The 17,286-nt window shown below is 50.9% G+C and overlaps 1 protein-coding gene across 2 annotated transcripts; it reads left to right on the forward strand.

Moving 5' to 3' along the window:
* Positions 1-885: 885 nt before the first annotated feature.
* Positions 886-16,410, forward strand: Otub2 (OTU deubiquitinase, ubiquitin aldehyde binding 2). Of its 2 annotated transcripts, none has more exons than XM_029484582.2 (6): positions 886-1,044; positions 12,091-12,186; positions 12,833-12,951; positions 14,716-14,800; positions 15,152-15,346; positions 16,149-16,410. In XM_029484582.2, exons 1-6 carry the CDS (start codon positions 913-915, stop codon positions 16,353-16,355), a joined length of 834 nt encoding a protein of 277 aa, XP_029340442.1. In that variant the 5' UTR covers positions 886-912; the 3' UTR covers positions 16,356-16,410. The 2 variants fall into 2 exon arrangements, with proteins under 2 accessions (XP_029340442.1, XP_021035303.1); XM_021179644.3 differs by lacking the exon at positions 886-1,044 and adding an exon at positions 4,606-4,890.
* The last annotated feature ends 876 nt before the right edge of the window (positions 16,411-17,286 follow it).

The raw sequence follows: 17,286 nt of genomic DNA on the forward strand, positions 1-17,286 counted from the left end.
ACTCACGATAGCTCCTTCAGGGGTCAAGGGCTGGCAAACAAACGTTAAATAATATTTCCTGTTTGATGTCCAGTAATAATGAGCATGTACACAGGGTGATTCACATACGCCTGATTCAGTATTGTGTCTTCTACACACCCCATACATCCCCAGAGCCACGTCCAACCATCTTGAACGTTCATTAATTCAACAGATATTACCTGGATGCCTGTCTGATTCATGAGTTACAAAGAGGTAAAATATTATTTGTAGATAGACAGCAGAAGGCAGGTAACTTAATGTCACTGGATACATATTTCCTAAGCACATGTCCTCTGATCTTGAGAGAAATATACTTATGTGAACTCGTTGATTAATTAATCAGGGCCATCTAACCTTCCAGATGACTTCAGTTTGCAGTTTTAGTTAAAAGTCCTTCTGTCTTTGCAAACCCGGGCCGACTCTCCTGATTGGGCTAGCTCCTTTGGTAGTTAAAAGCACTCTGTGTCTTTAAAAGGAGGGAGACCTCCTGTCAAACGGGCCCCAAAACACAGGCCTAAGGCGAGTGCAGTCCCACCCACTTTCTGTGACGTCTCGCGTCCGGGCCTCTGATTGCCGGCTTCCGACGTCAATCGCGGGGTGTGCGTCTTGCTGGGACACAGTGGAGGTCTGAGCTCCGGTCTGAGGGGCGGTCGGGTGTATTCTGCGCTCGCCCCACACCCGCGAGGCCCGCGCCGCCCGACCCAACGGCGGAGCCGCCCAGCGCCTCCCCTGGCACCCGCTCGCTCCTCGCTGGGGCGGGACGAGGCCCGACGGCTCCGGTCACTATGGTCAGTGGTGGCGGGATGGGAAGGGGGCGCCGCCAGGGCGCGTCTGCGTGCGCGCGGTCGGGCGCGAGGCTTAGCCCTTTCCACCCTCGGGATTAACACCGGGATGCGCCGCCGCGCCGTCCCATCAGGGACCCGCAGCCAGAAGATCCAGCCCGGGACTGATCCTTGCTGCCTCGTGGCCACTCTAGGTGGTCCCCAGGCACCAACTCTAAGTCCTGATGCTTGTGGCTGGCTGGTGAGGAATGGGATACCTCTGGGGTTGTGGTCTCTACTCTTTGTTAAGTAGCCCTCCTAAGCTTGCAGCCCACCCATCAGGGACTTAGCTACTACAGACTGACTGTGCCCCAGACAACCGTCCCCAGGGACGAGCGATCCGACCACCCCCGACAAGCCTTATGGTCCATTGATGTAAGCTCAGTTTTCTGATGGCAACAGGTCTGTAGAGTCAGGACACATGAAGAGGCTGGCCCCTGATTGTAAGAGATGAGTTAGGAGTCCAGGCAAACTGACTTAGAAGAACTTGCCAGCAGAACAGGCCCAGGAGATCCTGGGCTGGTCAAACCCAGGGCTCGGACAAGTGGGGAAACGGAGGCCAGACTAGGAGAGAAAGCTGGTAGGGACTGTGGTGGTGCGACAGCTAGGACTTCTGGACCCAAGCCTCTGGTCCAGTGTTGTGTGTTGCATCAGCCTACTCTCCAGGTTGCCATGGGATCAAGCCTCCTCCTATAGGGGGTTGGGTATGGTGGTTACCTTTTGCTATTCAACTTCCAGCAAAGGGCTCCAGGGAGCCTGACCATCATTAGATCATTAGTGCTACTAAGTGGCATCACTTAGCTCTGGGACCACCCGCTCTTTCTGTTTTGTTTGGTGATGCTGGGTTTTGAACCCCGGTTTTCGTGCATGCTAGATAAGGCTGGACTTCTAGATGACACTCCAGTCTGGGCTATGCCAATAGTTATAATGAGGAGTGTGGGGGGGAGGGGGAATGGGGAGGTGGTTTTTCAACTAGGGCCTTTGAAATCCAGAAATTGGCTAGTGCTGGTGCCCGGTTGTTTGTGCTTGGGTCACTGCCGGGCTAGGGTCGGAGTCAAACCTGTGCTGAGTGTGGATAGGTAGCCAGGGCATCTTCTTAAAAGCCATCCTCCTGCCCTGTGGGGGGGAGGGGTGCGGTGTGTGTGTGTGTGTGTGTGTAACCAGAAGCAGTGGGGAGGGACTGGAAGCACTGGTTTCCTGCTCGTTCTTAGTACCCAAGAGTTTGCCTGCTCTGCTGCTCCTGGAGAGTGGCCCAGGGATTTCTGCATTACCTGCCAGGGAATCGGGCTACTGAAATGACAGCTTCAGCCACACTGATGCTGGAGGCTGTGTGGCTTCCAGCCACCACGGGTGGTAGCAGACAGCACACCAGGCAGTAGGGGCTGGGACCCCAACTGTATAGCAGGATCTGCCCTGAACCCAGGAGACCAGCAGCTGGGACCCAAAGCAACTCCCTTCTGGGGAGTTTGGCTGTCTTGGAGATAGAGATATATACTAGTTAAAACCCACCAAATAGGACATCTGTCTGGGACTCATGAGGACAGAACTAGAGTCTGTTTACATGATGTTTATTATATACCTACTGTGTGTTGAGCACCATGTTAAGTCCTGAGGCCCTTTGGCTGATCAACTGTAATGTGTTTAAATGTTGGATGAGGCTGTATTGCATGGGTGGTAGGTACAGGAGACTGTCTTGGAACTGACAGCATCTTCCTCTGTTTCTATGTTGGCATCACTGGGCTGAACTTGAAGGTGGATGCCAGGCAGAAGCCATGAAGTTCTTGGCAGTCGGGGCTGCAAATGCGGAGGGGCTCACCTCACTTTGCGTGCTTTTGCTCTTGAGTGAGTGTGAGTATAGGCAGTCCAGGCACACGTTCCTGTCTGCCTCCTCTCATGCATTAAATCAGCCAATGCCAGCATCCTCAGCCTATGCTGGGGCAGTGGTAAGAAAGACATGACGCCTGCCCTGTTCCAGAGTTCATGCCCGTGAGCCAGGCCACAGCTACTGAAATATTGGCATGGCCTGAGTTTCCAATAGGGGCCTTGCCCAGTCTGGGAGCATGGCCCACTCCACTGGTAGGAACAAGCTGGAGGTTGTGTAGAAGAACTCAGGAAGGACTGGGGAAAGAGTACATCCCAGGTAGCAGGGAGATCGCCTTGGGACATGGTCAAGAGTGGGCATCCTGGGACGAGTAAGCAGCTGATCCTTATAGATTCAGGGAGACTGGGGGAGAGCAGGGCAGTGAGTCTGGGAGATTGGATGGGATCCGAGCATCTTGTGCAGGGCTTTGCATGCTGGGCTGTGGAGTTTGGGTTGTCTAACATTTTATGATGAATATGAAATGGTTGCTAGCTCTGTCTGATGCTGGGTCGTGGGTGGCCAGCTGGAGGGAGAGGCAGGCTTGCTCGTTCAGCATGCTTGCCAGAGCTTCTGCAGCAAAATCGTTCCACGGGAGAGACCCACAGGGACTGGTTTTCTGATGAGTCTAGAGGCTGGAGTCTCAGGTGAATGTGCAGGGAGGGGCACAGTCCCTCTGAAGGTGTTTAGGGACGTTCCATCCCTAGCTTCCCCAAGCTTCCGGCAGTAGCCTGACTTGTGACTTTGGAACTCACCCACAGATGGCTCTCTCCTGTGCGTGCGTGCGTGCATGCCTGTGTTTATACTCCTCTGTTAATAAGGAAGCCAGTCATTGGGCTGGTGACCTAGCCAACTCTATTGTGACCTCATCCTAGCTAATTATATCAGCGATGACCCTATTCCAAAATAAAGTTGCATTCTGAGGCCTGGAGCTCCAGCTTCAACAATTCAGTTCGAAGCACTCGGGATACATTTTAGCATACATTCCAACATTCCTGAAAGTGGAGATCTGGCAGTGACAAATGACAGGTGATAAGTGACAAATGACCCTTGTGGAGTTGGCATTTGAGTAGAGAGAGGGAGATAGCACAAGTCAGCCAGCGAGCCCACCTGTCAGATCCTGTCCCGAACAAGCAAGATACGGGGGTAGGATGGTGGGGGGAGGGGAGGGAGGCTTCTCCGCTGAGGTGGCCCACCCTGGAATTCACTGGACACAGCCTAGGAAACAGCTCACAACAGCCACATTACATCCCCATGGTCTTCTCTGCCATGGGCATCACCCTAGTGGAGACTGTGTCTGGTTACTCTGGGCTTGCACGCTTTGCACCGCACCCCACTGTCATTCTGCAGGCCTCGGGGCCTGCCCATGTGGACTCTCCACCGAGACCACAGCTTAGGCCACTAGAGTAGCAGTCCTCCCCGGGCCCTGCCACATAGCTGGTCACCCAGGTGGCCTGCCACCCTGAAAGGTGGGAACCCTTGAGAGGTTCCCTGGAAGGTACTCTCTAAGTGTAACCAGCCTATGGCTCTCTGCCATGTTGTGGGGAGGTGGGGGGGGTGTCTCCTACCCTGTCTCCCTGAGTGACACCTCACTCCCTTCTGTGCTATTATCTTTAGCAGGTGGCCAGCCTCGGGGCCACATCCTTAGCGTAAACATGCTCTTTCATTCTTTTACTTAGGCTGTGAGTTTTCCAAGACCTTCATCCTCTTCTCTTATGAACCCCGTCTTTACCCGCATCATATCCTCTCCTCTCCCGTGTTAGGTGATAAAGTTACAAGAACCCACTTCGCAGCCTGAACGCCGCGGCCTTGGGCTTCTGCCACCTAGGTCCTTCCTAGCTCATTATTCTTAAGTTCTGTTTTCCCATGGAGACCTGAAGCAAGGACACCCTGCAGCCAAGTTCTTTGCCACTTGCGGAGATGGTCCTTCCCTCCAGTCTCCAGGACCTCATTCCACACTTCCATCTGAGGCGCCATCCTCAGGACCTCTTCTGTGCCAGTTCCTGCCAGCGTTCTCACACAGGATCTTCTGGGAAGACCCCCACTTTACCTTCTGTTCTCCGTCTTGTCTTACCCACTCCAAAATCGCCCTCGGTGGCCTGTTCACAGCTGCGAAGGCTGCTCCAGCATCCACCTGGGAGGTGTCCCAGCTGTAGCCACTGCCCCATCCTGAAGCCTTCATGTCTGCAGGTATTAGTTATGGCAGCTTCGGCTCCTGACTCCTGGCTATGTCTTAGCCTGGTTGTATGGCGGTGATAGGTCATCACCGGGCCATTTATACGAAACAGCTTCATCAGGCTCAGAGCTTGGGAAGCTGGGAAGTTCCTAAAGAGCTTGGGAGGTGCCAGCATCAGGCCAGGGCCTTCTTGCTTTCTTACCATGAGGTAAGGCCTCGCTTGGCAGAAGGCAGGGCTAGGGAAACTGAGTCGACATGGGTACAACACAGAATCGTGATGTTAGTCCAGTTACAAAGGCAGAGTGCTGCCTTTTGATACTGTGATATTGGCAGTTAAACATCTGAGCCCAGCATAGTGTACTGAGGAAAGTCTCTGCCCGTTAAGCAGCCTGTTCTGACTGCTCATAGAGAATGTGGGGCTGACTGGGAGAGGAAGCCCCAACGGCACACTGGGCAGGGTACATTGCATCCTCCTTGTGAGAGATGGTGAGGGCTCTCAGGCCAGACCCAGGAGCTAGTGGGGCAGGGTGCGACAATGGAAGAGGGCTCCTGGATTTGGGGGTATACTCTGGTGGGTGAAGGGGTATCCTAGGGTCTAGAGAAGACTGGTGGGGACAGAGAGACAACAGAGTAATTAAGGGTGAATGAATCAGAAGGGGTAGTTTGGGTGACTGAGAGGTTGCCGGCTGTTTGAGGCTGGAGTCCTAGGGAGAGGTAAGGCTGGAGCTAAGACCAGGAGGCTGCTCAAAGATATTACACAAGTTCACATTATCTGAGGGAGGCAGAGGCCAGCTTCAGGAACTCTGAAAACAGCCAGCAACTAAGATAAGGGGTTGGAGCCCCACAGAGAAGGGTCATGAAGTAAGCCTGAGTGATTGTCAACAAAGATTAGCGTTTCCTGTTACCTAGCGTGGATATATTACCACGGCAGAGGTTCCGAAGTGTGACTCAGTTAAGGGGCTGAAGTGGGAGATTACGCTTACTTATCAAGGATTGCACAGAGAGATCACCACTACAGTCCCTACAAGAGGGAGGAGGGGAAGGTAAAGGGACCGTGGAAAGAAAGGTTACAAGGTGAGAGAAAGGGGTTATCCATCAGGGAAGGCAGACAGCCTTTAATGTGTATTTATTTGTGTGGGGATGGGGGATGGCAGGGGGTGAGGGCATGGTGCAGGCATGCCCTGGAGTATGTGTGGAGGTCAGAGGGCAACTTGCAAGAGTCAGTTCTCTCCTTCCACCACATAGGTCCCAAGGGTCTAACTCAGGCAGGGCGCTTGGCAGGCTTTAAGGATTGAGGACAGCAGCCTGCACTGCAGCAGAGGCCGAAAGGCCCAGAGAGCACAGCCTGGCCACAGCTTGTCTTTAGAGGGGAGGAGGCTGGATGCTGACTTCCAGTTGCAAAGATGTCCAGTGGTGATGGTCTGTGACACCACAGTTGTCCCCAGGTATTGGAGCAGGAGTGGGTCCTCCAAGGAGACAAGTCTCCCCACACCCATGGCTTCAGCCACCTCATTAATAATGGACTTTTGAACACATTACATGTGTATTCATATATATATATATATATATATATATACACATATATGTGTATATAACTCATATATATTACCTATATATTACACATATATGTGTGTGTATGTATATAATATGGATGCATATGTATGTGTATATATATATGTATATATACATATATTCATATATGAAGATCCATATCTGAATATTCATATATACATATATACAAATTTATGTTTATACATATATACATGCATACATATATATGTTTATATGTAATTCATACATGTGTGTATATATATATATATATATATATATATATATATTTGGATGTATGTGTGTTGTGTATCCCTGTGTATGTATGTGTTCATAATAGAGGATTGTACCACCCTGTGCACGAGTGTAGAGGCCAGACATTGACATCATATACCTTCCTCTATCGTTTTTCTTTTAAAAATTTAGCGCATGCATGTGTGTGAGGTATTCATATGAACCTGCCTCCTAGGTAGGTGGGCACACGTGTATGTGGATTTGCCTGCACATGTGTTTCTGCATGTGGGTGTCAGGAGGTGACACTGGGTGTCTTCCTTCTTCACTGCTTATTTAGACAGGGTCTCTAGCTGAGCCTGGAGGTTGTCGATTCTCGGTGGTCTAGCTAGCCAGCTGGCTGCAGGGATCCATCTCTGCCTCCTGAGGGCTAAGTTTACAGGTAGCTGCCACACATCAGTTCTGGGGATCTGAACTCTAATCTCCCTTGGGGAGCAAGCGCCTTGCTCACTGAGGCCTCTCCCTAACACCTCTAATTTCCGAGATGGGGTCTCTCCACTGAACCTGAAGCTCACTCACTGGCTGGACTGGCCAGCCATCAGTCCGGAGAGCTGGCTGCCTCTAGATCTCCGTCCAGTGCTGAGGTGTGGGTGCATGGCAGGGGCAGGTTACACAGTTGCTGTGTTAACAAAACTTGGGGCCTTATCCTTAAGCAGTGAATTCATTACCCATTCGGCTACCTTCTCAGTCCCCAAGTAGACATTTAAGTAGACACTAACTCCTTCTAGTTCCTGTGGGGACTCCAGGCGAGCAGGTAGGGCCAGGGTTCAACTCCGGGTGGCCTCTGACAAGGACGTGAGCCTTCCTAAAGGAGAGGTTGAGGCTCTGAACCTGCTTGGCAGGCAGGTGAGGCTGGCATTTCCAGCTTTCCCAGGTGCCTTGGGGTCAGGCTGTGTGGTGAGTGGTGGCACTGGGGCCTGGTTGGTGAGCAACTATGCTTAAGCTGCCTGCTGGGTCTGGTGGGCACTGCTGAGCCTGGGATGTGGGCATGCTCAGATGCACGACAGAATGGCTGGCTGGCAGATGCGATTTGTAGGCAGAGGTGTGAGCTGAGGTCTGGCTGTGGGTTTGGTCAGTGAAACACACCTCTCACCTCCACTGCTAAAATAGTAGCCAAGCCCAGGTGCTGCCTGCCCAGGTTAATTAATTAGCATCTATCTGCAAGCCAGCAATTAAAGAGCCAGTGTTTTTGCTGTGGCCTGGTGAAGTCTGACAGCACAGTCAGGCATGACCAGTCTGTGTTCTTTGCTCCAGAACAACCTGAAAGTCTTCAGCCAGAGTTTTACAAGCAAACACCAATTAATGTTAGCCAAGGTCAAAACCCAGAGCATTGTTCCAGATTCACGGACTAGTGAACTGACACGGCTCTTAGGTTCTTCCTGGATCTTGAGGCTGGACTCACCCAGGAATGCCAGTGCGTTTGGGTGAGGACTTGGGCCATTCCAAAGGTGTTTTAGGGACTTCCAGTGCCAGGGTGGAGATCTGCTTGGCACTAGGGTCACATATACACTTGGGGGACACTAGATGTCAACCCAAGACCCATCTACCTTCCTCCCTCCCTCTTCCCTACCCTTCCCTTGAGAGAGTCTTGCAGTGTAGTCTAGTAGCCCCAATTTCACCATCCCCATGCCTCAGTCTCCTGGATAATAGGATTACAAACTATTATCACCACACCCAAACATAGCTGGTTTTTTAAATAGTAAAGTTAATCTGTGTGTGTGTGTGTGGGTGATAAAATATATATGTAAATTTAAAACATATAACAACTCCATTCTTTAAAAATACATCTCATCTGTAATCTGACTTGAAAAGACAATAGAAAGCAGAGGGGTGGTTTCCAAAGGTGGAGAGGTGAGAAGGGGGGTGGTACTTAAGGCTGTGTGCATAAAAATGGTTGAAATGGTATGTTTTGTGTTATGTACATTCTACCACCCTATTTTTAAAGGAATACTTTTCAAAGGACATGCCACATGGATCTTGGAGGTTGGGGACACAACACAGATTAGGGACACATGAGATGAACTTGGAAAACTCTGAGACTGAAAAGAGTGCCGCGTAACAGCTCACAGCTGGTCCTGATGTGTGGCAGCTGCAAATAGCTCTTGGGAATTTGTCGACGCAGCAAGCTTACCCACGATGCCAGGCCAATGCAGGCCCTGGGAAGCCTTCCCCGGTGTAGTGCCTCTCCCCTCAGGACTCCTCTCTGAGGGTGAATGGGGTACCTCTTTTCCTTGTCCCTCATGCCTTCTCAGAAACTGTCAAGTAAATATGGCTGGCTGGGCATCCTTCTGGGTTCCCTAGGCCCCTGATATCTTTATTTCTGGGTTTTGTTCAGGGGCCAGGATTGAGTGCTAGTTCATTAAATACCACTGGGGCGTTGTGCTCTGAAGCCTGTTGTTCAGAAAACCCGTGTACCGTTTTAAGGCAGCCATCTGTAAAAATACTTCTATAAACAAATAGTCATGAAGCAGGTAGCAAGGCATGAGTGAATTAACAAGGAAGCAAGAAGAAGTTTGGGTGAGCAGAACATGTGGGTCACCTTGCCATGCACACAGGTGTCAAGAGGGCTGTTCAGAATAACACTGCCCCATGGGGATTTGTGTCTTCAACATAGGGTTAGCCAACTTAACTGCACAGCAGCAGCTGTGTGCTATGTAAATGATGTCACACTTCCATGATTTAGAGCAACAGATAGTTATATATATATATATATATATATATATATATATATACATATATATATGTGTGTGTGTGTGTGTGTATGTATATGTAGTTACTATTGATATATTAAATATATTGTTATATACATAATTATGTCTTATATATTGTATATTTAAATATATAAGTGTATGTATGTGTGTCTGTATTATACATACATACATACATACATACATACATACATACATACACACATTTATGAGGTCAGCAAAGGTGTCTTAGCCTAAGGATTTTTAAACCTGCAAATGAAATGGAGCTATTCAAGCTATGAGCCAGAGGTCTGTGGACCTTTGAAAGGGAGACAACTAGGAAGTGGGAAGGAAGAGCAGAAGAAGCAGCTGGTATCTTCTTAGCACAGGTAGAAGGCTCAAAGGAGGCGGAGGAGGGACTGTCTCACCCCTCTGGCGGTGGGCTCTGCTTTCCCGGTTTATTTTTTGCTTGCTTTGCAGAGCTAGGGATGAACCCAGGACCTTGTGCATGCCAGAGAAGCTCACCCGCTGTTCAGCCACACCCTCCGCCTGCTGATAGCTTTCAGTGGCTGTGCCCAGAGTCACTTAGGAACTGTCCCTTGATACTCTGCAGTATGCATCATACTCTGGCCAGGCTCTTGGACACACTGAACTCCCCCCTATCAGGAAGTGGGGGTGGGGTGGGGAGGACAGTATCTCTGGGGGTGCTGCAGAAGTGAGAAGTTGGACCCAGCCTCTGGGTGAGAAGGCCCCACACTGCCCTGGACAGGAAGCTCCCCTGTGGTCTGGCAGATGAGCCCTTGGAGAGCTCTGGCATCTGGGCTGTGCATGCCTAGGAATTTGATGTGTCTGAACTTCACACTGGCCTGCAGTAATCACTTCTAGCTCAAACAGCCTGACCTTGGCAGTGGGTATAATAATCACCGCCTCGTAAGAGAGCTGTGATAATTGAGATAATGCGGCCATATGAGCCTCTGCTCCGAGCTTGGCACACAGTGCCCAGTGACGGCACCAGTCACCATGTCACATAACTTGGGCTTAGGGTAGCAGCAGATCATCAGATCATCCTCCCTATGCTGGCTTTCAGCCTCAGGTCACAGGATGGCTGCTGTAAAGTAGACATTGCCTCAGCATCTTGTCTCTTTTTTATCCCAAACCCAAAGCTTTCCCAGAAGGCCCAGCAGACATTTTTATGGGCCTCCAATATGCCGATTTGAATAATCTGGCTTGTCAGCTTGTCCCCAGGATCCCCTGTACCAATCCTTCGAGAGCTGAGATCATAGGCAAGTTGCTCATCTAACGTGAATATTTTGGGGATCTGACCTTTGACCCTTACAAGGCAAGTGCTGTATCTACAGAGCCAGGTCCTCAGCCACAGAACAGCTGATTTTAAGCTGGAAACTCTCTCTCTCTCTCTCTCTCTCTCTCTCTCTCTCTCACAGAGAGAGATCAGAGATCTCAGAGATCTCTCTCTCTCACAGAGAGAGAGAGAGAGAGAGAGAGAGAGAGAGAGAGAGAGAGGCAGAGAGTGTATGTGATTGTATATTGTGTGTCTGTGCACGTGTACACAAACCACCACTGACACAAGTTAGAGGACAGCTTGGGAGAGATCTCCGGTGTGGGATGCTGGGATCAGTCTCAGATGGTCAGGTTTGTTAGCAGTCTGAGTCATCTCACCAGCAATTTGTTTGTTTTTGGTTTTTCGAGACAGGGTTTCTCTGTGTAGTCCTGGCTGTCCTGGAACTTGCTTGGTAGACCAGGCTGGCCCTCGAACTCAGAGATCCACCTGCCTCTGCCTCCCAAGTGCTGGGATTAAGGGTGTGCACCACCTCTGCCCTGCAGCCCAACACTTTGTATTTTACTCTGCAGAGAGCACCATTCCTGGGTGGCTGGTGGCAAGAGTACATGGCCAGCTGGCTGAGCCCCAGCCCCTGAGCACCCTCACCCCAGGCCTGGTAAAGAAGCATCCCCTGTCCTGTCTCCCACCTGCTTCCGTCCTTCCAAGGCTTGGAGACCTTGGCTCCCACAGGCATGTGCTCAGACTTGGTTCTGGCCTTGATTCAGACCTGAGCCCCACTGGTAGGCAGTATGAGAACATATCCTCAATGCCTCGGCCCTTGTGTAAACTCAGATTGTTACCCATTTCCTGGCCCCTCACACATACCCTCCAGTGCCACATGGGGTCACCTCACAGCTAACCTTCAACCCTGTGGCATTACTGGCTTTTGTATAGGGATGGGCATACCCCTATATTGCCAGCATGTGGTGATGCCAGGCTTGACACAGGATTCGTGTTCAGGAACTGGAGGGGGGAGTGTGTGTGTGGGGGGAGTAAAGGAAAGAATGAATGAGTGAATGAATGAATGAATGATTGAGGTGGAAGCGTACCCCAACATAGAGATTATTAAGTCTGAGGTAGTAAATGCTATGAAATGAATGTTAGCAAGTTATAAGGTTGGTTCTTTATAACCAGGTCACTTAAAGATGGTGTCAGTCCTGATTGTCCCTGCCCTGGGACCAGGGCCGTTCAGTCAGGTCCCTAGGATGCTGGCTGGTCACATGCTCACACATCCCTTGAGGGAACAGGGCATGTTCTGGGTTATATGCCTGGTTGTTTGGAGGCCATCAGCTCTGTGAGTCCTGCTGGTGTCTTTGAAGCCAGCTCAGTGTTTCTTCTTTCTCTTTCAGAGTGAAACATCTTTCAGCCTAATATCAGAAAAATGTGACATTCTATCCATTCTTCGGGATCATCCTGAAAACAGGATTTACCAGAGGAAAATCCAGGTGGGGCAGAGGGTCAGAGGGACCAAGAACCTAAGCAAAGAGGGCTGGGGTCGGGAGTAAAAAAAGGGGCAGCTTTTGAGAGACACAGAGTTCGGGCCAGGTTCCTATGCAAACTGAAACATACTTAGACCATTCTGACATTGTGCATTTGCCTCAGAAAGAGAGCCTCTCTTTGTGGGAACACCATACATTGTAAAGCCAAGCACTGTTCTAAGAGCTTGAGTCTTCTTTATGAATCCGTGTGGCCTGGCACTCCTCACACCACTGAGAAGCCTTTACAGGACTGCCGAGGTTGCTTAGTGTTCTGCAGCCTTCCTGTCACCCACCCCACTCAGTTGCCAGCTTCCTCCAGGAAGCCTTCCCTGACTGACTAAGTCTGGTATAGATGTGTCTGACCCAGGACACCCCAGCTCATGTCCTCAAACTCTTGTCACTATCGTCTAATTCTGTGGCACCTCCCCCAACCGAAGGCTGGCTGGTGCCCAGGAGCTGACATCCTCTGTGTCTGACACCTCAGTGTATTGGTGTATCTGTGGGATGGATGAGGCTGGGAACACTAGGGTGACAACTGTGGGCCAGGCCAGTGACTGACCCACACCAAAGTCACTACTGCTGCTGAGGTCCACGTGTCCTCCCCTCTCCTTAGGAACTCAGCAAAAGATTCAGCTCGATCCGGAAGACCAAAGGAGACGGGAACTGCTTCTACAGGGCCTTAGGCTATTCCTACCTGGAGTCCTTGCTGGGCAAGAGCAGAGAGATCCTCAAGTGAGTGGGGCCCGTGTAGACGCCTCTGCTTTTCTGTGCTGGACCAGGCTCCTGTAGCTGGGGAGCAGTCCAGTAGAGATGGGACTTGCTTGGAAACCTAGCTGCCCACTGTGCTGGTGTTGATGGCGGCCTAGAGGCTCGGAAGGTGTCCGTATCTGTCTGACACTTTCTTCAGCACTGCCTCTTTAGGCAACATTGGGTGGGCACTTGGTATATACTGCAAAAATGGAAAACAGATGTGGTAGCGCACAGTAGAACCCTGTTCCAAACACCAACACGAGATAGAGGAGGTGGTGGAGGGAAGGGAGGAGGAGGGGAAGAAAAGACGAGAAAGAAGGAAGAAAAAGAAGAGGGAGAAGAGGAAAAGGAGGAAGAGAGAAAAAGAAAGAAAAGAATAAGAAAACAATGACTACAGAAGGAAGAAGCTTGTTCCTGCTGGCCTTTGTCATGTTCGTGTGTGTGTGTGTGTGTGTGTGTGTGTGTGTGTAACAGAGAGGACACACTGTGGTGTGTGCAGAGACCTGAGGATAACTTTAGGAGTCTCCTCTTCCCTTCCACTGCATGGACGGGCAGCCACTTTACCAAGCCCTCTTGCTGGCCCTTGACCCCAATAGAGAGTGAGGACAGCCCAGTGCCAGGCTGGTCCTGAGGTTAGTGAAGAGCTGTTTTACTCAGTGGCCAGGTCAGGTGCCTCATCATGCTCCTGAGGGCCCTGTGGCTGGTGACAGGAAGGGGCTATGCATTGGAGGGATGAGTATTAGCAGCCAGGGGACAGGGGTTGAGGGCAGGGAGGCCTGACCTGATAGGTGAGCATGCTGGTGTTAGGAGCCAGAGCAGAGATCTGAGGGACAGAAGCACATGCTAGGGTCCATGACATTCTCACCTCACATAGGTGACATCCCCCAGCCGCCTGGAAGCATAGTGAGGACTAGACAGGAAATCCTGAGCTCTCAGGATTATTTTTAAAATTGTATTTACTTATTGTATGAATGTTTGCCTGCATGGATGTATGTGTCCTCCGTGCCAGAAGAGATCAGAAGAGGGCATTTGATCTTCTGGAACTGGAGTTACAGGTGGTTGTGAAGTTGTTCTTGGAACCAAACCCAGATCCTCTGCAAGAACAAGTGTTCCTTAACAATGAGCCATCTCTCCATCTGGTTTCCAGTTCGGTTGATTTCCATGTACCTTTGCCCATTTGGGTTTTAGTAAGGGATGCTAATGCTAACTCCTGCCTGAGAAAAAGGTCTTGAAATAACAGTTCATTAGCTTAAAGTGGGCCGCAAACCGGCAGCTCCCAAAGAGGGGCATCCCGGGGGCCTAACAGGCCCTGCCCAGGTAAAGTGCAGATGGGGGTTGGCTGTAGAATAGGCTGTCAGTATAACCCTGGGCTAATGATGGGGAGATACATCCCTGTGAGGAGCAGTGTCGTGGGCAGAGGCCAGCAAATTTGTGACATGGGAGGAGTTGTTCATCGCTCTGGAGGTCCCTGTGAGGGAGGGGTTGAACCGGGAAAGAGCTGGACATGACCAGGGCGGATAAGTGGGACCACAGATAGCTTAGGGAGGAAGCTTTTGAAAGGGAATGGCCATAGCTGGGGGAGAATGTTGCGACGGCCTCAGTTTCTTCATCTGAGAAATGGAGTCATCTACAGCAGGGAAGGCAGCACATGTGGAAGTGCTTCTGTGATGCTAGTATGGACTGGGCAGTTGCCTGACCCAGCAGCACCCTGTTTCCCCTGTGACCATCAGGTCTCCTTCCCTCCAGGTTCAAAGAGCGTGTGCTACAGACCCCTAACGACCTTCTGGCTGCCGGCTTTGAGGAACACAAGTTCAGAAACTTCTTTAATGCTGTGAGTTCACCTGAGCCACACAGGTTGAGGACCAAGGCCCTCCACATGGGCAGAGCAGACAGGAGCAGACAGGCTGGAGGTCCTCAGCCCGTCCACAGCTCTGCAGTTGGGGCTGGGACGGGGCAGGGTCATTTCCTACTTATGGGGATATGTGAATACAGGGGACCTCAGCTTGGAGGACTGTCACCCTCTTGCCCTTCTGAATGTATGGTGGAAGGGGACTCAAGGTCAGGGCCCTAGATGTGTCTCTGAGCTTCAACACTAATACTTGCAGTCTCAAAATGAGGGACCCCATGGGGTGTCGGGGGCAGGTGCGCGCCGGGTCTGCCCTGATGGTTGGGCCATGTTAAGTTTTACAGTGTGGTTGAGCTGGTAGAGCAGGATAGCTCAGTGTCCAGCCTGCTGAAGGTGTTCAATGACCAGAGTTCCTCGGACCGAATCGTGCAGTTCTTGCGCCTCCTCACGTCGGCCTTCATCAGGACCCGAGCCGACTTCTTCCGACATTTCATCGATGAGGAGATGGACATCAAAGACTTCTGCACTCACGTAGGTCCCTAGGGTCCTCCTTGGGGATGGAGCTCCCAGCCTGGGCTTTGTCTGTCCCTTACACACTCCAGGCCCACTGTTTCTGCTCAGAGGAACACCCTTACAGTGCCAACTAGAGAGATTAGCCCGCTGGAGACATCTTCCTTGAGTGTCCTGAGCTCTGAGGCGTAAGCAGGCTGCTTGTAACCCCGGGGAAATGTCTCTGGGATCGCAGGACTTGGGACAGGTCTGCTGCTGTACTGCAGAGTAACAGCTCCTGTCACATTTGTCTTATGGTGGCTCTTGTTTCAGATGTATTTATCAGGAGTGGCCCACATGTTAAGAAATGGACAATTTTCACATGGCTATCTGGATTTTTTGTTTCAATTAGGAGGTACTAGGCCCCTAACTTAAATGGTGGTTACCACAGGCACAAGAGCAGCTGCCCTCTGTGGGATACACATGCTGACCTGCCACAATCTCTGCCTCTCTATTGTCTCTCCAGCATCAGGACTCAGACCCAGGCTTCGGCTTCTACAGGCTTATACTCGGAAGCCTCTACCTCAGGGTCCTTTTAGTTGTATGTTTTTGATGCCAGCCTGAAAGATTCCTTCCTCTCTTGCACATTCCGTCAAGGGGTCTGGAATAAAAATGGTTTCTGCTTCATTTTCTGCAACCCCAGTAGTGTCGGGCTGTGTTGCTTCAGTGACAGGTGGGCCTCACTAGCCTTTCACAGAACAGACAACTGTGATCCTGGGAGCCAGGGCTGCACGTCCCCCCTCGCCCTAGCCTCCTGACTAAGTATTTTATTTTGGCCTTGCAGGAAGTAGAGCCCATGGCCATGGAGTGTGACCACGTGCAGATCACAGCCCTGTCGCAGGCACTCAACATTGCTCTGCAGGTGGAGTACGTCGACGAGATGGACACCGCTCTGAACCACCACGTGTTCCCAGAGGCTGCCATCCCTTCGGTTTATCTGCTCTATAAAACATCCCACTACAACATCCTTTACGCAGCCGAGAAACACTGACTACTTTTGGGCCATGCCGGAGCCCGTCATCTAATGGACTGCATTCTGAATGGAACATCCTGCCTTGGCAATTTTTTTGAGTGACTTAGACAACTAGGAAACATATAGCCTCTTGGGTAAAGCCACACTGAACTGAGACCTGTGCCCACTATGGACTGTGAATGACTTAATAGGAATTTTAGTATTTATTTTGATAGATGATATAATGCCTGCTAACTCTGGACCACAAGGCCAGAAACTCTTCTCTCTGTACCCATTTACTTCAAGAACCCCATTTACCTGGAAGAGGTTCCTGACAGTGCTGCTATGTGAAATGGGGACTATCGGGCTTGTCCTCAGCCAGGGCAGTGACCATACAGGGGAGAAAAGCTCGGGCCAGCTGTCATGTTCAGGTGACTTACCAGACCTATGCAGAGTCCAGCCAGGCTATGTCGTCGGGTGGGTCATGGTAGCCTGTCTAAATGTGAGGACGTGTATACTTTCATTCACGGTGGCTATACTTGCCCGTCCCCTGAAGGAAAGAGGGAACAAAAACATAAAGACTTTTCCCAGACCAGAAAAGGACTTTAACCTTCAGCACGAAGCTCAGGTTGTGAGGTCGGGACCAGAACTCCTGACTCTGGAGGACAGGCCCTCTAGGGTTCTGCTGTCAATCCCACCTGGATAAGGCTTGCCAAGGACTAGGGCCTGTACCCGAGTTAGTGTGTCCCCGTCTGGGACCAAGGGGCTACAGCTGTATATCCTTCCCAGTGAACAGGGTCTAGGTATTCAGCTGGGCATGTGCAGTTTTGACCTGGAAGGACTGAGGACAGGTTTCCCAAGGCTCTTTAGTTTTCTTCAGCCCAGCTTCATAGGCAGTTAGGCAGGGAAGGACAGACAAGCCATAGACGTTGGCAGCAGGGACATTTCCTCCTCTGCACGTGCCCCTTAA

This window comes from Mus caroli, unplaced genomic scaffold, assembly GCF_978045245.1.
Source record: "Mus caroli unplaced genomic scaffold, Mus_caroli_1 scaffold_14, whole genome shotgun sequence".
In the NCBI taxonomy this organism is placed as follows: Eukaryota; Metazoa; Chordata; class Mammalia; order Rodentia; family Muridae; genus Mus; species Mus caroli.